The sequence below is a fragment of the Rhinolophus hipposideros genome, assembly GCF_964194185.1.
Source record: "Rhinolophus hipposideros genome assembly, chromosome: 24".
NCBI classification, from domain to species: Eukaryota; Metazoa; Chordata; class Mammalia; order Chiroptera; family Rhinolophidae; genus Rhinolophus; species Rhinolophus hipposideros.
This window is the reverse complement of record NC_138070.1, coordinates 4,812,090-4,834,795: the sequence shown is the minus strand read 5'-3', so window position 1 is coordinate 4,834,795 and position 22,706 is coordinate 4,812,090. Positions and strand designations below refer to the sequence as shown.

Here is a 22,706-nt window from a genome sequence, read left to right as displayed (position 1 = left end):
AGTGGGTTCCTTGGAAATTATGTAAGTACATTTAAATCATCTTTTGGCCTATGAAACTAATTTAGAATGATATATAAAACTTGTTTCCATCTCCTCACACCAACCTACTTCTTAAATGGTATTTATGTGGTCTAGGCTAGGTGGAATCAAAATCCATCCAAGTTGGAATCTCATCTGAATTTACCTTCTTCCTCAAATACTTGTACACATCTACCAAATCCTAGTCTACCTTCCAAGTTGCCCTCAAAGCCAATTGCTGTTTATCTTGCCTTAAATATTAAGTGTGACCTAGTTTTAGTTTTACTGCTCTGCCTTACCATTGTCTTAAGTATCTTCTGGACCGCAACTATGTTTCTGTTGCTTACAAGGGTAAATAAAGCCCAAAACATCATGGAATACAAGGCTTTGAAATTAAGAACACATTAACAGCCAGAAAAAAAAGGGATAGCAAAGTTTCAAGCAAATAAAAACTATGGAGTATTTCCCCTTATCAACTTATTTCCAGTTGAGTGAAATAATTAACTGGCACCACACCCCACCCCTGGACTGCAATAATTGATTCAAGTTTAATTATGCAACTTACACTTACCTATATGCTTCCCTCCAGCTTGGCACGCCCCTGGTTACATGTGGCTAGTCCCAACTGGGATGTGTTAAAATATAAAATACACACTGGATTTAAAATATAAGTATAAAAGTAAGAATGCAAAATCTCAACAAAAAATGCTGATTGTGTGTTAAATTATTTTGGATGCTGTACTAAGCAAATTAGTTTTGTGTTTAACCTTTGGTACTGAATTGTAGACGAGAGTAGGATGCACCATGTCATTCCTTATGTATGGCCAGCTCCTAAAATACTGTAGAAAAACACAGAACGCAGATCACGTGTACCTTTGTATCTGCTCTGCCTTACAAACCCATGCAAACTTTTAATGAAATTTATTTGAGAAGGTATTAACTGAAGAATATGAATTTGTGATGCCAAAATGAAAAATCATAGTATCATTTCCCCACAAACTTGACTTTCTCACTGAAGCATGATACTGTTTCTCCACAGAATTATTGTACTCTGGGGAAACTAAATATTTACCAAATACACTAAAATAATACAATCACTTGGTTTTTCTATACCACAAAATTACACCTAACGAGCAAGTTAGCCAGCCTAACTCTGGTATTTAAAATAAAGGTTTGTCTCACCACTAGTCTTTCTGCATTATATTGTGCTACATTGTGATGTTTTCCAAAGGAATTCTTTTAGGGAAAGCTAAAAATGGACATTGTTGTAATGAAAGCAAATGAACTACAAGTTCTATAGTCCCCCCTCCACCAAATTTATGCCCTAGTCAATTTAGTGAGGAAGCAGTTTTCTACTATTTTAGTACTTTATGCTGGAGAAGACTTCAAAGGGATAATGAGCAAAGGGCATACAAAGAACTTGTTATAAGGCACTTTATTAAAATAAAAGTGCTTACATCCCTTTAATGTATTAATCTATTTCCTGAATAACATACGGAATATTTAACAAATACTGTACACCAATTCTGTTCCTTATAATAGTAGGAAAACAGGATTTTAATAAATTTGTTTATGCCTTCCAACATCCTTTTACATTTTTGCGCATCACGGTACTGCCAATAGTGGTTAACTTTTTCTAAAAAAGGAATTTTTAGCCAGTGTTTTCTAATAGCAATTGCAAAATGTTACAGGAACCATAAAACAAATTCAAATAAGAATTCCAGGTAACTTAAATTAACACCAGTTTTGAGAAAACCATTTTTATTATCACCACCCAGCTTATTTTGTGCTGGATTATGTACCAAATGGCCAGATCTTCTAAAGAACATCTACATAACATTTCTTTCATGTTTCGAGAGATGAAAATAACTGTACAAGGTTAAGTACAAAAGTACACAAGACAGCGGACACGAAAAAATCCATGTATGAGATTTCATCCCACCTGCAGTTTTTACATATTTGAAAAGTAGAAGTCATGAACTAAAAAATATTGTCCTTCTGTAGTACTGTCAAGTTTAATGGAAGTGGGTTTAACCTGATTACAACACTAACACCAGTATCACTGATCTGATATTTACAAAAAATCGTATTTTTTCAATAAATTAAAGTCAATGCAACACCCATGCAAGCTAGAATGCTAGCTGTTTGGTGAACAAGGACCTGACATCAGAACCAGAAGTCCATAAAGTCCCAAACATTAAGTGTGATCTTTTTCAAACTGCATCCATTCCTCGCATTGATGATGTGAAACCCAATCCCATTCCTCTTTGCGTGTGGGTTTGTGATCTTGCCATTTCATACTGAGCATCGAGATTTCTAAATACTTCTTCCTGTTGCTTCAAAGTCTTGTAACTTTCTTCATCAACTGAGCTACATCCAGCTTCATCTTCACTCTAAGTATCAGAAAATATATTATTAAAATTAATTCAAATGGGAATACAAAGTGCTTCTCTCACTTGACAGTACTGGTAAACCACATTTTTAGGATACATATTTGACCTCAATTACTTGTATTCATTCATTCAACACCTATGGAGTACATGGCAACGTTCTTTCAAAGTACTGGAACAGCATATCGGATATAACAAGTCAACTTCATTAATGGGCAGGAGGAAGAACATGTAGGACACCCCAGCTCAGTACAGCTTAGTTTAAACCAAAATAGCTCTTCTATGAAACACCAACTCCCTTAGTAATAACCAATGTCTGAGCATTGGGGGATGTTTCCAGGTTGTCGTATGAAATCTAAACCCTGTATCTGTAGTACACTTTAATTTACTCAGCAAAAACTCAACTTTCCACATTTTAAAAAAAGTTTGCTTGAAACTGAAAATCAAGAAGATCCTACTCCATAACCAAGTATCGTTAACCTTAAATGAGTGGTATTTTTTTTTTAACGCAAATTCATTAATTCCTTTTTACATTTCATTTTTATTTACTAAGAGAAGCTTACGATCTCAATGTTCACCTAAGGTATAAATACACAGTAATAATTTAAAAAACCCTGTTAATTTAAATCAAACAGTTTATACTGCCAGATAGCAATAACAATGTATTATTTTAGTTAATTCTGTGAAGTTAATCTGGAGAACATAAACAAAATGGCACCAAAAAAGTACCCAGGCTGAAACATCATTGAAATAACTTTGAAGTCAAGAATCAATGTCACCCTGAAAGTACAAGTTAGTATGAGTTTTAATATGAAGTGTATATTCTCACCTTAATACCCATCAATTTCCTAAATTTGACGTTTTGGTCCTTGTTTCCAAAATTCAGTTTTTCCCATATTTCAGCAGACTGGGATTTGTCCTGTTAAGACACAGTGAACTTTTAGAATATGTAAAATTTACATCTTTCATAAGCGTATTACATCTCTCCATAACATAGTGTGAAAGAAGCACGAGCATTTATGGCATTCTATCCATGCAGTTTATAATACTGAGATTTCTATTATAGAGTAATGAAGCAAAGAAATACATTATGATCTTATGAAAAAACCTAACTAAGGATTCTTTCTCCTTCATAAACACACAGTATTACTGGTTTTCTTTGAAAGTCTCACATCATGCATTTTCAGCATTAAGTAACTGTGGCAAGTTAAACTATCCCAGCCACGTTCTCAGAAGATAAACCCAAACGAATCTTTTCCAATTCCAATGTTTTTTCTAATCAATCACTAATTAGGAAAAAATGACAAAAGAGGGGAAAGCAAGCAGTTAACTTACCCCTTCTTTCTTGCCTTGCCAAAGCATTTTCCTTTTTTTCTCTTGTTCAGCAAATTTCATTGGGTTCACAGCGGCTGGGTTGTAATAGCTAGGCACAGCTATTCCGGTCTCTGCCAAAGCTTTGGCCTGTAGGGCTGCCATCTGAGCCGCCATAGCAATCTGAGGAGTCACTTGTGTTCCTGACGCCAACAGGGCAGCAACATTGAGTACTGAACCTCCAGTAGCTGCAGCTGCTGAGAGAAGAGAGAAGTATGGATTTTATACCAAAACAAACCTCCTGATTTGCAGTACTACATAACTTATATGTAAGTTACTAATTTGCAAAAAGGCCTATTTCCACCAAATATAAGGAAATGACTGAATGTTGTTAGAAAGCAAATACATTTTACCATTATTTACTCAATGTTATAAAGCAAAAACTACCAATATTTACTATTATGTATGTATTTATTTTAAGTGTGTTTTTCCAGGACCCATCAGCTCCAAGTCAAGTAGTTGTTTCCATCTAGTTGTGGAGGGCGCAGCTCACAGTGGCCCATGTGGGGATCGAATCGGCAACCTTGTTGGTAAGAGCACTGTGCCCTAACCAACTGAGCCAACCGGCCGCACTGAATGTATTCTTAAGTAGAGATATTTCTATATATGATCTCTGACATGTACTAAAATTTCATTTACTTCGAAAAAGAGAATTCTGCAAATAGTATAAAGGTATGATTTCAATGGAAATGAACTATGGTGCTTGTGGCTTAACTTATAACACAATTAATACTTTTATTTCCACAATTCTTTATAGTTTACAAAATGTTTCAGACATTTGACACTTGTAACAAACATTTTAAAATATTAAACAGGTATGGTGCATTTAACTAATACTAAAAAGTGAAGTACCATCTCTGATTATTTCCATTTTAAATGGGTGAGTCAAGTTTTGCATCAATCTTCTGTAAACAGAAAGACTTCTAATTACATATTTTTTCTGTCAGTCCAGAACATAAGCTTAAATAGTTCTTAAATTACTAACATTACTCCCATAATTCCAGTTATGTAAGTTTTATTATAAAATAGCAGTTCGTAAAATTTTAGATTTAGATCCACTATTTAGATTTAGATCCACTATTTACTAGGAATGTCAAGGAAAAACAAACAAAAAAAAAACACCTTCCAGGTTACATTTCATACAATTCAACAGTAAGTTCTCTCTGATCACCTTCAATCACTCACAGGCAATGTTTGTGTTAAGTCTAAAAACTTAAATTCTTTTAAACAGTAAGACATAATACATTCCAGCTCAGGCCACCATCTTTAATAAACTGTATTTCCAAAATCTGAACTAAAAGACATGTGCAGTGATGGCTAAAGTGCTACATGAACAAGAATAGTCACTATTTACTTGTCAGAATGACATGCATAGATCAAATCAGAAATATAAATGCATAAAGATTTTACAAGGTAGGAAAGTAACACTAAAAACAAAATGTTCACATTTCAACAACAAAAAAATCATACAGCATACTGACAGGTAGATGGGATTAGAGGTAGGTGAATTTTCTTCCTATCTTCTGAACTTTCCAAATTTTCTACAAAGAAATGCCATACATCCATGATAAAGAAAAATAATTACCTGCCGCTATTTCTTGTTGTTTTTGTTTTTCAACCATTTCCTTTTCTCTCTGTTCTTGTAACTTCTTTGCCCTTTCCAATCTGTCAAAGACCATTTAAAGAAATTTAAAATAACTCCATATAAACCAATATTTATCTTGGTATTTCTCCATGTGTATGCATGTGTAGACACAAAACACTTTACACACAATTTTAAATTAGGTTAAACACTTCCCCAAATTGATATCTACATGTGGCGGGGGGGAAAAAGCAATTATTCTTGTGATGGTAATCACAGCTAAAGAGTATTTCAATACTGGTTTTAAGCAAACATTTAATTCACCAAATAGCCAAAAACTGGAATAGTTTTTATACAGTTCCCACAGAGAATGATTAAAAACATAAAAATTACTCAATCTTTATCAGTGCTTACAGGAATAAGAATATTATATCTTGCAAATGACATACTGAGAGCTGAGTAAATCTTAAGAGTACATTAATTAGTAAACGATGTTACCAAATGCTTCCTGGGGAAAACTGATACAGAATAAGGCCAATCAAAACATGCAGATAATAATTTTTATATTTAAAGACTTCATTATTATACAGCTTCAAATTAATACAAATTAAAACAAACAAAAAACCCCCAAACAAAAATGGGTACACAAATCCGAACTGCAATCCTCTACATAATCTTATAAAAATGTGTTGCCAAGTCAGTACCTACTTCCTATGTAACAAATCATTAGTATCATCATCTTCATAATGAGTTCCTGAAAGAGAAACCCTTTCTTTGAATAATTCCTTGATTTACCGATGTAAAGTTAAACGCCATCCCTTTCTCCCTTGAATGTGGTATAAAGTTGCAAGGATTGTGGGAAAGGTTGTTTTGGGGGGTTACCGGTAGTAAAATACAGTGGTAGTAGAGTAGTATTTGCTTTAACAATTGCTGAACTTTATATAAAAGGAACCTAATAATCTATAATTTTGTTCCCTTTTACTGAGCACATATGCAAAAAAGACACAGTATAGACATGACTTTGTCCTTAGGAATAAAAGTTTCTGATTAGGGGTAACATTAAAATATAGGTTCACATATGTTAAAAATATTTCCAAAGCAGTTTTAAAATTCTGTCCTTCTTGAACAACGAACAGCCTACAACACTAGTTTTTCATTAACAAAATACCTCCCTTCAAATTTCAAGGTAGCCAAGGAATAATCTGGTATCCTGAAATACCATGTAAATCCTGAAATTTCACATAAACTTGTCATATGAAAATCACTAAGTAGGTTATTTTTTAACTTCAAGTTTTAGGTGCTAGTAACAGTTTCAACTTTAATAAAAGCCAAAAACGAAAACACAATAAGCTTGTAGTAAGAAAGAATTATCTTTAGGTCTTAAAAAAAATTCCTGTCAGAATCAACGGACCATCCTTTATAAATTAGTTCAAATATTGTGGTTATTTCCCAATTCTGTTGACTTTAGTTTCAGAAAGAAAATATGATTGACTACTACTGGTTGCACATTTAAAATGGCCATTGCAGGTTTGGAATTAAAAATGAACATCATTCACCAAGGTGAATGGGACAAAGAAGGGGTGAGCTCACACCTTTGCTGCTGCTGTTCAGCTGGAGTTTCTGCCAGGCTGGGTTCACAGGGCAGCAGCCCATCAGGTTACATTGTGATAACTGTATTTTTGCAATAAAAAAAAAAAAATACAAACTCAATTTCATAAAGAAAAAAAAAATCAGAAAAGTAGTTTTCAGAATATGGAAAAACCTGCCAACAAGGACTTCGATTTTCCTCTACGTCTTGCCTCTCTAGCTGAGGCAGTTCTTTCAATGTTTTTGCAGGTTTCAGTAAGATATTGCTGTGTGGTCTCACAATCACCCTTAAAAAATACAATGATCTCCTTATGCCATCAGCAGTAAGATTTATAAAATCAAATAAATTGGCTTACAAAATTTGTTTCTTCAAAATAAGAAAACTACTGACAGAATTCTTATTGTTTCAAAGACTGTTTTCTTGAGGAAGAAAAACAAAAAGTTTTAGAGGCAAAATTAACAATGTTCTTAAATCAGATTTAAGATTTTTATGTTTCAATTGCAAATTAAAAATATTTAGAAGTCCCGAGTTGAAAAGAACGGATCAATCATGAAGGAAAAAAGAGGACCTGTTGCAGCCATCACAGTTTTTCTGATTGTGCACTAAGTAAATGTTTATGACGAGAAATTAAACCACTTAGCTCCAGATCACAAGGGTATTACGATATTCGTGGGTAGATTTAATTAGCTGACTTTCCCTAACTGAAAGCATTCATTTTCTCCACACAACTGAGTCTCTACTGTCAAGTTGAAAAGCGAAACAAAATGCATCAAATAAAAATATTTGCGCACCTCCTAGCTAAAGCTTCTTGTGCATCCATTGCTGTGTTTCTGCCTCTGAAAGGAGGTGGACTAGGAGTTTGGCTTAAACTTCTGCTAAATCTTCTTGGCTTTTCAATTCTCTTCTTTCTGTCTCTGTAATAAATCATATTTTACATGTCTCAGTACGGCCAAGTAATAACAACTACTTTGTTGAATCAAAATCAATTACCTTTACATGCATGGTTCAACAAAAATCAAGCTGTACAGGAAATACATTTTGAACCCTTTCCTTTCCATCTCTGTCCTACATCTTCCATAGAGCCCAAGTTCCTTGAGTGAATGGCTAGTTTTCTGTCAAGTTCATTTAACCACCTGTTACTGATGAACATTTCGGTTGTTTCTAGTCTTTTACTGTTACACCCAATATTGCAAAGACTAGTCTCGTACATGAGTCACTTTATGCTTCTGTAGGCCAATATACAGAACAAATTCCTAGTAGTGGGATGGATAGATTAAGTGTTCCTAGTATTTAATCTAATGAGTGAATGAATTTGCAGAAGTTTTTTAAAATACAAAGTATGAATTACTAAAAACAGAAGAATTAGAAAAAGAAAAGATAAAAAAAAGTCACTGATTGGAATAAAATCCAACATTTCAAAACTAGAAATGTCATAAATAATGATCTGAATTGCCCAAATGGCAATTAAAAATTTAATGGTCTAATTACCATGTACCTTTAAGATTCACTAAATCTCAGACTTAGTAAAGTCAAATTTGTAAACTACTACAAACTAAAACCACTGATTAAAAACTGATTAAAGGGCCGGCCAGTGGCTTAGGCGGTTAAAGCTCCATGCGCCTAACTCTGAAGGCTGCCGGTTCGATTCCCACATGGGCCAGTGGCCTCTCAACCACAAGGCTGTCAGTTCAATTCCTCGAGTCCCGCAAGGGATAGTGGGCAGCACTCCCTGCAACTAAGATTGAACACGGCACCTTGAGCTGAGCTGCCGCTGAGCTCCCGGATGGCTCAGTTGGTTGGAGCGTGTCCTCTCAACCACAAGGTTGCCACATCCCTGCCAGGGATGGTGGGCTGTGCCCCTGCAACTAGAAAAAGGCAACCGGACTTGGAGCTGAGCTGCGCCCTCCACAACTAAGACTGAAAGGACAACAACTTGACTTGAAAAAAAGGCCTGGAAGTACACACTGTTCCCCAATGAAGTTCTGTTCCCCTTCCCCAATAAAATCTTTTTAAAAAACCCAACTGATTAAAATGATCAAACAAGTGATGAACCACGTTACTGAAATAAGGTCCACCTTTGTATTTCAGTCTTTTATAGACTGACTGAAGAAGCAATAAACAAAAAAGTTTTCCCATTATTTTAGTCAGTATCTGTGACTATAGATATAATACATTAATTATCTTAGGTAAATGAGTAGAGAGAATAAACATATTGTCTGAATACTTAGAATTAAAAATTTTCTCCCATGCTCATTATTTTGCTTTCTAACTTAACAAACTAACCTTCTTAACAATTAAGAAAGGTTTAAGCTAATCTTTTTTTAAAAATTAAATTTACTGAGATAATATTGGTTAATAACACATGGTTTCAGGTGTACAATTCTGTAACACATCATCTAAGCTCATCTTTTTGAGTATCTGAGATACTACATATAGCATGGTGGGCTAAGCTCATACACTGACTTGATATGGACACACACTTTGGACCTGGTCTGGGTTTTACCATTTAATAACTACGACTTTGGGTTTCTTGGGCAAGTTACTCAACCTAAGTCCAATGGACCTACCTTATAAAACTGGTACTTTGAGAATCAGGTGAGTAAGATATGGAAAGAGCTTTGCTATAACATATAGCACAAGATAGGGATGCGATAAATGTAAGCTATTGTAATTATAAACACAATGAGTCCAGTGTTCAAAACAACTGAAGTATTTTAATGGGACTATTCACACCTGCACTTCCCAGGGGATCTGATCAAATCAGACCATGTGAGAATGCTCTACCAGTAGTTAGGTTTGTTCTTTCTTGGTCAGGATGATTAAAATATTTTATAATCTGTAAATAAATTCGGATCCATAATCTACATATCCTTAAACTGACAGAAGACAAACAGATCCCGTGAGGGCCCTATCTGATTCTCATCAACATGAATACCTACCGACTTCTACTCCTTGTCCTACTCCTGCTTCTACTCCTATGCCTGTGTCTGGATCGTGAGCGGGAACGAGATCGTATCCGACGTTTTCTTTCCCTGCTTCTGGATCGTGATTTTTTCCTCTCCCGACTTCTGGATCGTGACTTCTTCCGCTCCCTACTCCGAGATCGAGACTTTTTCCGCTCCCTGCTTCTACTACGATGACGCCTGAAATTAAACGACATAAATTTAGTTAAAAATTGTGTCTTTTTCAATGACTGACATAACGAATTAGTTACCAGTAGCATATGCAGTCGAGACAGGCAACAGACCACTCTGTATCACATACAGAAAGGATAATTTGAGGTTTTTAATGGCAGGAGTTAAAAACAAAAATTTGATCTTTGTTCTTGTCTGATGATTCTTCGGGAACACAGTAAAGCCATATAAAATGTCAAAAATGCAATGCATTCTACCCCAATTTAAGATTAATAGTTTCTATTGCCTTACTAATAATGTATTTATAAAATTTAAGGGTAATATACTTAAGTTAATCTATTACTGAAAACTTCTGACCAACTCTGATAGCACATAATCCCCATAGAAACCTCCAAATAAATATTGGCTTCTTAAAATAAAAATCCTACAACTGTGAGCCATGAACCAGTTTTTCATTCTACACCACAAGAGAAAACCTAGATTAGAATTTAGTGGCAAACAAATGCTACATCAGCAATGTAAAAAGGATCGCTATGCTGGCTTAAATTATATAAACATAGTTCAGCAATAATTTTTTTTTTCACTGCAGAAGACAGATAAACCAAGTAGTTAAAAGAAACATATAGTCCCTGATTGAATGTTAAGTGTAACCGTCCCTTATTCCCAGTCTTGGACACCATTACTGCTGCCTGTATAGAAAGCAAAGCCCAAAAGATTCCAGCTATCAGCAGACATTAGTGTGCACAGGAGTAGGCCAAGTTAGCAAAAAATACCAATGTTCCAGTTAAGATTTTGGGGGATATTGCTGGGTTAATGAGAAGCTTTATGTAACTTAGGAGCTCTTTCGAAGGCACTAACTATACAATAAACACCGTTAACTACTTACCTTTCCCGGGACCTAGATCTTGAGTGACTTTTGCCTCTTGATGACTTTCTTTCTTTGCGTTTGTGTCTGTCCTCACCATTTTCAGATGAATTGGGTCGCTCTCTTCCTTTATCGGAAGAATGTTCTTTGTCATTATGTTCCTCAGACTTGTGTTTCTTAGAGGACTTATCTTTGGGTTCATGTCTTCTTGCCTGTTTTAAGAAGAAGTTGGTTCTTTCAGGAAAATAGTGCAACAAAGAGAGTTAGTATGGGTATCAATGAACAAAAATGTTGTGATGCAACATTAGTAACCTTAGGAGTGTGTGGCAAATTTAAAAAACTGACCTAGTTTCACATCACCCACATGTTGCAGATGTATATTACTAATTTTTTCTTTATAAATCCCCAAAATGCAGTTTCCTCCCCAAAATATTTTCAATACCACAATTAAAACGATTTTCAATGTGACTATTAAAAAACCATTATGACAGAAAAACAGGCATCCCTCTTGTTTCTTCTGTCTAATGTAAGGGAAGTACACACGTATCAAAAACTTTAACATTTTTGCAACAAACCTTTTAGATGAACAGATCAAGTATATACATCAACTTCTAAATCCAAAGTACATAACATCATTTGAAGTTTAAATAGTTAATGATAATGAAGATAGTAAGGACACAAAGAAATGCACCAGAAAATGCATTTCAAATTATGTAGCTAAATAAAATTTACTAAGTATTATTTTCTGCAATTTCAAATTGCTTTACAGAGTTGAAGTGTCCTTTTTATAGCTATACTGCCACATTCTCTCTAAAAGACGTCTCTTGACTTTTCTCCCAATGTCTAAACTCTGAAGCAATCACTTTTCATCTTGCAATATCCCAATAGGCTTGGAGTTCTATTACATTTCATGTACCTAGGATAGAAAATGGCAACCGTATCTGTTTTAATTTTTATGAAATCAAACTAGGTATAGCATAATTAATCCCCATACCATTACACAATACATACTTCTTCCATACTCTGAAGGATTAAAAAACAAGGCTTTCACTGTCACAATATATACAATTCAGAGACTGAGCTAAAATTAATTATATGATCAAGTCTCCATCCTACACTGACACCTAATTAGGAAGTGCTATAAACATTAGATTGCCCTACATTAATATTTGTCAACTCCATCTTGTAGCTAAAGTTGAAAATCCTTCGCATCTCAGAATCACAATTTTAAAGCTGGAAAGAGACACAGACCCCCTGATTCCTCTTACTTAGTGTATGACTAAACTAAGATCTAGAGTCACAAAGCTACGTATCAGCAGAGCCGAACCCAGACCCCACGTTCTTCTGATACTCAGACCACTGCTTTTCCTCAATAGGACACTTAATTATGTCATGTTTCCCAAAATAGACCACAGCATATTTCTTTCCACTCAACTTTTCTTAACAAAAAAACTTGGCCAAACACTTTAGAACATGCATGATGACATATCTGAAAACGATGCTAGTATGTAATTTATTATTTTGCAGAAAAATAAGAGACCTGGAGACACAGCTACATTTTAGTTTCACTGCCAGTTCTCTATTAATATGAGCTTATAAAAATATTTCCTTGATTTTGCCATATAGTGGCAAACTGGAAAAGCTTTAAGAGGTTAAACTTCCAAAAGTTTTAGTTTATTTCAAACCAGTTTTCCAAACGTAACATTACTATTAATTTTTGTAAAAACACCATTAAAACCCTTAACTGATTTAAGATATACTTAAGGGAAATAGGAGTTTGAATGACTAATAGTTACCTTATCATGAAGTAGGCTTATTATTTTGCTATCTGAGTCTGCAGCGTCTTCAGTTCAGTCTCTTCGCGCATTAGCACGCTGAGTATGATTTATTATAGAAATGTTATCATGTGAACTAAACAAAATAGTCATTTTCACAAAAACTCTCCTAAATTAAAAATTTAACAGAGCTTCCATTAGGGGAAGAGGTGAAGTCCCTGCCCACATTTGTTTCAGGAGTCCCTTGCCCAGCCCCCGAAAAGATTCTGCTCCCTTTTTGGTTGCTACTTCTTCTCTCCCTTGATGGCTTGCCCCTTGTCTTCTCAGGTGGGTGAGCAACTTAACTCCTTTGCAATACAGCTGCTGCCTTTCTTTTTCCTCAAGTTTTGCTGTCACCACCACATTTCCAGCTATCTCTGACACTTGAATTTCAAAATTCAATACCACTATTAAGGAAATAGAACTCACTAATGAAAAAAGGACTCTTATTACCTTCAATAAAGAAAAAGTAGCCCATAATATCTAGGGTATTGCTAACTTAGAAATTCTGAGCAGTCATCAGGCATAAGGAGACTCGGGACCTCAGATTAATGGAAGCTCTGTGTGACAGGCCTAAAAAAACCAATTATATTCTTCATATGAAATTTTTATTGTGAATATTTTCACAACATAATAAAATTAAGTTTTTGAATGAACTTTTCAGATAAACAACTATCTTCTTGAAAAATGATGAATCCAAATCATGCTTATTTCATAACCCAATTAACCTTTTAAATTTCAAGTTTTGGTACTTACCTTGACAACACAATATATTCACACAAACATTTCTACCAGATACTTTACAAGTATTTTAAAGTGCCTATTCACTACAAAGTGTTAATTACCTCTTTGCTTCTGCTCCGGCTCCTGTGTTTTCTTCCTTCATTGTCTGTGAAGTCACAAAAATTGACCATAAGCAAAGATACAGAAACACCTCGAACACAAATTCCAACACTCATATAATATATAAGAATAATTTCCAGTCCAATCGGTCAGCTAAAGAGCCTACTTCCTAATTATCTTCCCAAAACTATGTTTTTATGGCAGGGTAGGATTATTCTCCTAATTGCCATATGGCAGCAAACTGGTCAAGTTATTCTACTATTAGTAACATTAATATTAATACTGTACACACTTCAAACAAATCAAGCAACCTGAACAAACCAGAATGTAATCAAGACAGAACTAAGCAAAAAAAGTTCCATGACAAGTCCAAACAGACTATCTTTTAGGCAGTTGAAGACTCTTAGTATTTTACAAAACATTTGATTAGCCTAGGCCATAGAAAATTTATAAAGGAGTTTGTAAACTCCTTTATAAAGAGGCAAACGAGCAAAAAGAATGCAAAAGAAAATAAACCGGTTGAATTATATTTGGTATACGTAATCAAAATGATGTTATAGTTTAGAAAAATTTCTATTAATACTGGTTACAATACTGTAGTTTCAAATATTAACATACAGGTGAAAATTACATTTGACCATTTTGTAGATGATGATCTGTGGACACAAAGGATAAATAGAGCTTGGGCCTTAACTTTTACACTCGTTACTATTCTACTTCTCACTCAACATCTGAAGTAGCAATACTAGTTTTCTTTAAAAAAAAAAAAATAGCAAAATACCATGCTTTTTTACTATGTTAGTCTAGTTTTCTAAGGAAACAAATAGGAGCATTTTAAAATGCCAAATCTCTTGCTTCAGAAATATTCTAACATTAAGTTAAAAAGAAAAACAAGGTTAAAAATGTTCCTGCAACTTATGTCAAAGGATGTTAAACAAGTTCAGAACAATGTACCACGGCCTAGATAGACGTATTTCAAAATATTATTTTGCCAATGTTGAAAGAATGAAACAATCATTTTAGGGTTAACAAATAGTTACCATGACACAAATTTAAACATGCATTGTTGCCTCTGGACAAGTTATAAAATTTCTGCATTAGAAAATCTGTATTTAAATTCTCCAGAAAATTACCAATAGGCTTTCAGTATCAACTTCTACATTGGGTAGAACACATGCTATCTATATCAATAAACTAACTTTATGTCTTAGACACATGAATTGTAACAAATGCCAGTAGTGTTTATTACCAACAATTTCCAACATTAATTTCCAACAATTCATACCTGACTTGCGTTTTCTTTCTCTTGACCTTGATCGTGATCTTGAATAATGATGTTTTGATGCTCTAGGAGAAACAGATACATCTGACTGCTCTTTTTTCTTATCTCTATCTGGGGATGTCTTTTCTGGGGCTAGTCCATCTCGTTCTGTATCACTAGCCTAAAAGTTGAAGGAAAAATAACGTTAAGTTCTTAATTACATTTTAAGTATCTCCAATTTCTTAAGAGAAGGAGGAAAGATAGTCATCCCTGAATTTTACAAAACAATCCCCCCACCACACACACACAAATTAAAGTGGCTGATTTCCAAGTAGCTAAATATGCTTTGTACCTAATAAATAGGCCTGAATAAATTGAAATGACTAACCCAATACCAAAGATATATATAAGATGTATCTTAATTTTTTAGTCATTATCTTTATAACTTTCAAAACAGTGGGGGAAAGAGGAAATAAGGATTCCAAGTATTTCCAATAAACACTCAAACAGAAAACATAGTCCATTTTAGAATTGTGAACTCAATTACTCAACTTTACCAATACTATTATTTTAAATTAGCATATACTAAAAAAGGCATTTTAAATGAGCTATTAAAGGTTAGAGAGACTCAAGACTGTAAAATCTTAAACAGCAGAAAGAATGCTTCTGAAAAGAGTAAACAGAAAATTAACTTACCTATCTGAGAACCCAACTTTAATTTCATTAACCCTCTTTAATGAAAACAGCCCCTTGGCACAGTGCCGCTTCAAAATATGGTCTGCCTCTCCTCACACACGCTCTGGGCTATGGAAACATTAAGTTGTTTCTGCTTTAAAGCATTTTGAAGTTATCACAATATAGATTAAAATTAAAACAGTCAAGTGCACACACTCTTTCCGAGAGGCCTGATTTACCTCAAAGAGTAGGTTCCCTCATCTAAATATTACTTCTTTGTTTTCCAGGCAATTTCACCTGCTTTGCCCATAACATAGTACTGAGCACAAAAATCAATCCATGTTTAAGGAACAAATGAATTTCAGTTATTGTTTTCCATTAAAAAATATTTCTGCGGTTCTGCTGAAGTGTGGCTCAAATAACAAAGAGTACCACAAAGGAAAAAAATGATTTAAATGAGTCCCAGAATAGATAATATGCCTGGGGAGCAGATTACTTAGGACAGGGTTGACGAACTATGGCCTTTGAGATAAGAATGGTTTTTACCTTTTTAAGTATCGTTAAAACAAGAGAACAAGCAAGCAAGGAATGTGACAGAGACTCTACTGTGTCCACAATGCGTAAAATATTTATGATCTTGTCCCTTGCAGAAGAGAGCTGCATTGGATAAATATGGAATCACAATAAATTTTCAGTAAGAGGAATAATCACATGATAATGAACTTCTTCCCTTAGGAAGATTAGTCCAGAGAATAAACGCCAAATAAACCAAATGGAGAGTATTTTAAAAAATGAAGCATGAGAGGCTGCATTATTCCAACTATTTACAGAGTATCAAAAATGTGCCAAATTCCATGCTATTCCAGGAATAAAGTGATAAATTAAAAGGGAAAAATTTATAGCTTAGTTGGAACTAAAGACACAAATTATGTGTTAAGCCTCTAATGATGGTACCAAAAAAACCTAGTAACAGAAGGAAGCAACTAAATACTGGAGAGGCTCTCCTTTGAGCATATGAGCCTGTCCAGTTTTCCCTGTGTCTATGTATGATTTCTGCGATCATAAAACTTTTGCGCTGAAAGATTTTCTACCCTTAGAATTGACTTCAACTTTCTCATTTTACAGACGAGATTCAGCAACATCAGCTGACTCACCTAAGATGGTACTCTTCACTGTACATTATTAATAAATGATTCTGTATCACACAATTAAGGATGATTGTGATTCACAACTAACATTGGTCATTTTCTTTTATTCTTGTTCTCATCACTCTTAAGGACTATTTCAGATAAATCTGTAATATGCTAAGTATTGGTAAAGCTTACACTTGCACTTTAAAACTTACACTTAAAAAAAAAAAAATCACAAAAACTTGAAGCACTGCTGTCCCTTTTCTCAGTGCACACCACTTTTCTGCCGAAGAGAGACTACATCATGAAACAATGGCACATCTCACTTTTACCGAGATCATGACTAGAACTGAAACATTTCCATGGAAAAGCTAGCCAGGCAATGAAAGTTTTTAGTCAATGGTTTATTTAACTAGTACATGCTTAACATCACAGAAGCCTGGCAATAGGGAAGTCAAGTAAATGCCCTTGGCTTAAGGGAAGCCACCCTGTGATACAGGCTAACAACTTACACCAAATAGCAATTTACATCCGTAACATATACCATAGGACAACAACAAAATCACCCTATCACTAAACAGATATGAATGATAGGTGGTTGCTTAGATCAGGCAAAACTTTGTATTTCCATGACGCTATTTCATAGCTGCACAGAACGAATAAAGGTATCCTTCCCAATCAACTGAATTATTAACATTTCTCTGAAAATTCCTAAGGTTTATTTTTATTTACTAGGGATCTCTATAAACCTTAAATGTTAACTGCAAAACTATCCTCTACTCTAGCATTTGCTCTATTTAGAAGGCCACTTCAATTTTATGCTTCTTAAAATTTACATCTGGTTTAAACCTTAACGCCCAAGACACAGTATACAAATCTTTTCCCAGCGTAAAGAAGGAAGATGGGATTTAATAAAAGGCCACTTCTCCAGTGAATTGTGCCTTTTTATTGAATGAGGCACTGCAGAAACAAATGTCTGAGTTGATTTCATTTTTAAGAAATATTTTGAGCCCAAGTAAAATACTATTTTTTACGTAAGCACACTAAGAGGCCTAAAACACTATTAAATAAGGAAAACATTAAACTGATCGGTTACATAAATAACATTAAACTGATCGGTTACATAAATACCGAATAGCTTGCCAACTGTTTGAAACCTTACTAAAAAAAAAGAAAATCAGTCCCAAATTCAACCAATTTCGTATGGCGTAGGGAAGGGCTTTCTAATTCCAGCCATCTCAAATATTAGAACAGTAAAGTACATATTTTTATTTATGTTTGCCAGTCTATTTTCAAAAATGAGAAGATAAATTTTTAGTTAGTGGAAAGAAATGCAAAACGCCTGCATTTTTCTTTTAACAGGGTAAGTAAAAATTACCCTGTTATCACACAATAACGCGACGCATCAGAATTAGGCATTTAAGGCCCAAAGCAGGCGTATTGTTCAGAAGAGGTCACCTAAGACCCGTAGTTCTTATTTAAGGTTAAATGGGTCAATGAAGAGTTCTTAAACTTAAAGGACCAACGCCAAAGATAAAGCTTGCTTACAACGCTTCCCCGACACTTCAAAATGATTACATCACGAGCTGCCCCAGAAACCGAGCAGCAATCAGAATTCCTAATTCCAAAGCTTTCCTATTAAGCCGAATTGTGACTCCCTTTCAGCAAACACCTTCCCCAGTTCCTCACGAAGGAATACATTAACGTTTTTTCACAGACCAAACACGAATTGAAATTATGCAACTAATCATTTTATTGAATGCAGGCAAGAAAAAAAACCGCTGCAAGACCGCTCTTTTAGCATTCTATCCCTCACAGCCCCTCTCCGGCCCAATACTTTTCAGAGACCAACCGACCCCTTTTCTCTCGTCCTCAGTACTTCCCCTCCGCGAACATATATTCCCAAGCCCTAATGAAACTCAGTATAAATCACTAACCACAGCAAGCTAAAGTGGAGGCAGTTCTGTGGGCCGAAAGGAAGAAAGTTCTGGAAAAAAGACACTCCCGGCAGCTCCCAGCCCCCATCGACGCCGCCTTATTCCCCCTCCCTACAGCAGGCAGCCATGATAGCGGGCGCAGAAGGCTGCCGCGGCGCCATTTTGTCCACACACGAGCGGGTAACAGCTCTGGGAGCGGTTCACCCACTCTTTGGAGAGTAGCAGAGCAATATCTTTGGCTTACAAACTCAGATTCGTCACCTACCGCCATAGTCGAGTCCTGGCCGCTTGGGCGGCACCTCCACTTGCCGCTCTCAACACCACTAGCCGCCCGGATTCTTCGCCACAGACTAAATGGCTCCGGCGAGAGACCCGGATGGCACAAAGGGGATGAGGCCCGGCGCGTCGCACAGCTTGCTGGGACGAAAAGGGGTGGGGATACGGCTTCTATAGCAACGCGGTTCGAGGCGGTGATTGGTGGTTCTTTTGAAAGTGGGCGTGGAAAGCCAGGGAGAAGGGCGGGGTCAAGAATACACCCTGGTCTGCGCGGCGGAGCGAACCGAAATGGTAGAATTTAGGGTGGGGCGACGTCCCACTTCGATTCTAAAACAATCTTGGCCTTATCCGGCCGCCGTAAAAGGGGTTGGGCTTGGTGTTCTCCCGCCAATTTAAACCTGTGGGCTGGAACCTGACGCGATTAGGGGCAGTTGTGGGAGTCGGGAAGAGGGGCGATGAACTTGAGTGTTCCCCTTTAGTTTCTTCAGCTGCAGGTGAGGAGGGGGAGTCGCGCTACTGTAGGGAGGTGGGAGTGGGTTCAGGTGGGAGGAGCCGCAGTCTTAGCACGGTTCGGGCCGTTTTCTCCTCCAGACACGCTGGCGGGAGAGAGGTTGGGGTGGGTGTCCTGCTGAGCGTTTCTGCGTGGAATCCTAACTGACACTGTTTCATTCTGCTTAACTCGCTGTTCACCCAGCAGCCACCATGCTCTCAAGTCTTAATCAAATCATGTCACCCGTCTGCTTGGTATCTTCCCCGTTGCACTGAGGATAAAACTCAAGGGATTCGTTTAGCTCCCGCACGATTGCAGTCTTGCTATTGCCCGGCAGGCGCCCCCAACTCGGTCCCGGTTCTGAGCCTTTGCACTTGCGGTTCCCCCCGAGCTTTGCACGGTTGGCTTCACGCTATTCCGTCTCAGCTCGGATGTCACCTTCCCTTCCCAAACAGGTCCTTCTCACGCCACCCTCCCCCTCCACCCGAGCACTGTTTTGTTTCCTCCGAAACATTTCGCATTGTCATTGTTGGTGCGTTTACTTATTTTTTTCGTAGGGAGGCAGGATAGCAGTTAATAGCAGGCGTGGGTTTGGGTTTTCTTGTCGAGCTACCTCCTTTACTCGCTCTAGGTAACCTTGGCCGTTTATTTAATCCCCGACGCCCGTTTCGCAGCTGTGACACGGGTTGTTGTGTTGACTTAATGCGTCAACATTCCCAACTGTCTTGCATACTGAATAGTGATAACTATTTTGTTTTTGCGAACTTAAAAAGGCCTTTCCAAGTGGCTCTGTTTACATTGTTGTTGATATTTTTGTCCCTCCTACAAGAACATACACTTCATAATGACAGAGCCCTTTTCTGTCTTCTTCACAGCTCTATTCCCAGCTCCTAGAAAATAGTAGGTACTCAGTGAACATTTGTTGAATGAGTGAGTGTGACAGCGCAGAGAGGTTGACAATGTTTCTCTGTTTTTACAGATGTTGGACACTGCGACCCATGAAAGTGTTCACCCCAACTTATCCCTCCTCCTATCAACGCCCACCCAAATACCAGCCACTAAAACTGTTGTTTACTTTGACATGCTTTGTTTCTGTATCCTTGCAACTCTTTTCCTGGATTCAGAAAGCTCCCATAATCACCATGGTGTACACCTTAAACTAATATAATGTTGTATGTCAACTATAATTGAAAAATAAACTTAAAAAACTCCTAGGACCTTAAATTACTAGCCCAATGTTACCTGCTTCTACCAATAACAATAATAAATTCACAAACACTTAAAATTGAGTGCTTGCCACCACCCAAGCATTGTTTTGTGAACATCTAAAGCTCATAACTTTTTAGGTAGCGACGACTGTATTCTAATTCTATCAATTAGCGAATTGAGGAACAAAGATTAAATTGCTTGCTGAAGGACGACTGACTAGTAAATGTGAAAGAGCCCCAAGTCAGAAATCGTTCCTTCCCTGTGCCGTACCTCCCATTGATTTTAAAACATATTCTGTTAGCATTTATCAAAACAACTGTAACGATTGGTTATTGTTCCCCAGCAGCCTTGAGCCAGGGATTGCTCTTCATCTTAGTATTCTGCTCCCATCCAGACCATACGTCGAATGGGTTATAGCAGTCTTTGTGGATGAGACGGTTAAGTGACTTCCCTAAGGTTACGAGTATACTCTTTGGTCCAGTCAGAAACCAAATCCAGTTTTTTTTTCCCTCCTCCCCTTAACATTTTCATTTTGTCGTACAACAATACAGGAAAAATTAATGGATATTTTTTTAAGTTCATCAGGAACCTTACTATCTATCCTAAGATATCCCAGACAGTCTGACCTCAGAGCTTTTGCTGTTTATTGCTATACTGATTAAAGGTTTGTTTCAAATGAAAACTTGTTATAATTTCAAGCTGGTATACAAAAATACTAGAAGCTCTAGGATACATTGGTAAGATCAGAATTCTTTGTGTTCCTGAACCAGTATGTTCTTCTCTAGTGATAATCAAAACTCTAGTTCCATTTATCTTATTGGTCCAAGTGTCTGGTGATCTCAGAAATAATGCAAAGACAGAGAAGTCTTTATTTATTGATGTGTACATTTTGGGTAAAGCCTTTTCATTTCCAAAGAAACTGGATTCTGTGCAACAGTATAATTTGGTCTAATTTACATGTCACAGGGAAGTCAGTGATTCCTGACTCAGGAAAACAATCTCAGAAATATGTGGAATGATATTGAACTGCTAACAAATGATGATACAGGAAGTGGGTACCTAAGTGTTGGTTCAAGAAAAGAACACGGAACTGCTTTATATCAAGTAGATTTGCTAGCGAAGATCTCCTCCGAAAAGGTAATGATTATGATGCTAAATGTTTTTATTCACAGAGTTTTTACTGAATGCTTAGTAGGCCCAGTAGCTACATGGTAAATGTTTTGTGAATGAAACTTTCTCAAGGAATCAAGGTTCAGTCTGAAATCACTGGAAATTTTCATTTGAATTCGCATTATATTATCTTAAGGTTTGTATTTCCAAAACTGAACTTTTCATAGATTGGGAAGGAAGAAATAAAACTGTCTTTGTTTGCATATGTCATGACTGTCCGTGTTGAAAATCTGACAGAACTGACAAACTCCTGGAACTAATAAGCAATTATAGCATAGTTGAAGAATACAAGGTTAATAGCAAAAGTCAACAGCTTTCCTAGGTATGTACCAGCAAAGAACAAGTAGAATTTGAAATTAAAAATATAATCCAAAAGATCTTTGTGACCTTGGATTAGGCAATGCCATTTTAAGTAGGATGTTAAAAGCACAAGTAGTGAAAGAAGAATAGATAAATTGGACTTCATCAAAGTTAAAAACTCGTGTTTCAAAGGCTACAGTCAAGAAAGTGAAGACATTTCACAAAATGTCTGTAGCAGCTTTATTCATAATTGCCAACACTTGAATGCAACCAGTATGTTTTTGAGCAGGTGAATGGATAAACTGTGGTCCATCCAGTAATGTTAAATATTATTCAATACTGAAAAGAAATGAGCTATCAAAGCCATGAAAAGATATGGAGCGACCTTAAATGTATACTACCAAGTGAAAGAAGCCAACTTGAAAAGGCTATAAACAGCATGATTCCAACTGCACTGTATGACATTCTGGAAAAGGCAAAACTCTGAAGATGGTAGAAAGATCAGTGGTTCTCGGGGTTGGGGTCTGGAGGGAGGGATGAATAGGCAGAGCACAGAGGATTTTGAGGGCAGTGTGCTCTGTATGACACCATCAGGATGGATGCCTGTCATACATTTGTCCAGACACTATGTCCACCACCAAGAGTGAACTGTA

At 36.3% G+C, this 22,706-nt stretch overlaps 2 protein-coding genes across 5 annotated transcripts in view; one reads left to right on the top strand and one right to left on the bottom strand.

The window, feature by feature from the left end:
• Positions 1-1,762: 1,762 nt before the first annotated feature.
• On the bottom strand, positions 1,763-19,028 carry RSRC2 (arginine and serine rich coiled-coil 2). Of its 4 annotated transcripts, none has more exons than XM_081036720.1 (10): positions 18,874-19,028; positions 14,891-15,047; positions 13,608-13,651; positions 10,970-11,160; positions 9,889-10,092; positions 7,741-7,863; positions 5,365-5,444; positions 3,744-3,976; positions 3,238-3,327; positions 1,763-2,411 (listed from the first exon to the last, which is right to left on the bottom strand). In XM_081036720.1, the coding sequence occupies exons 1-10, from the start codon at positions 18,877-18,879 to the stop codon at positions 2,232-2,234; spliced, it is 1,308 nt and encodes a 435-aa protein (XP_080892846.1). In that variant the 5' UTR covers positions 18,880-19,028; the 3' UTR covers positions 1,763-2,231. The 4 variants fall into 4 exon arrangements, with proteins under 4 accessions (XP_080892846.1, XP_080892847.1, XP_080892849.1 ...); XM_081036721.1 differs by having other exon boundaries at positions 3,744-3,973; XM_081036723.1 differs by lacking the exons at positions 14,891-15,047; positions 18,874-19,028 and adding an exon at positions 12,745-12,822 and having other exon boundaries at positions 3,744-3,973; positions 10,970-11,182; positions 13,608-13,633.
• Positions 19,029-21,591: 2,563 nt separating this feature from the next.
• Positions 21,592-22,706, top strand: part of KNTC1 (kinetochore associated 1) — a gene marked incomplete at its 5' end in the record, with an annotated part of 53,062 nt that continues 51,947 nt past the window's right edge. The window contains one exon of the mRNA XM_081037785.1: positions 21,592-21,720. Within this exon, the coding sequence (XP_080893911.1) occupies positions 21,592-21,720 (129 nt within the window). The remainder of the gene's footprint in view (positions 21,721-22,706) is intronic.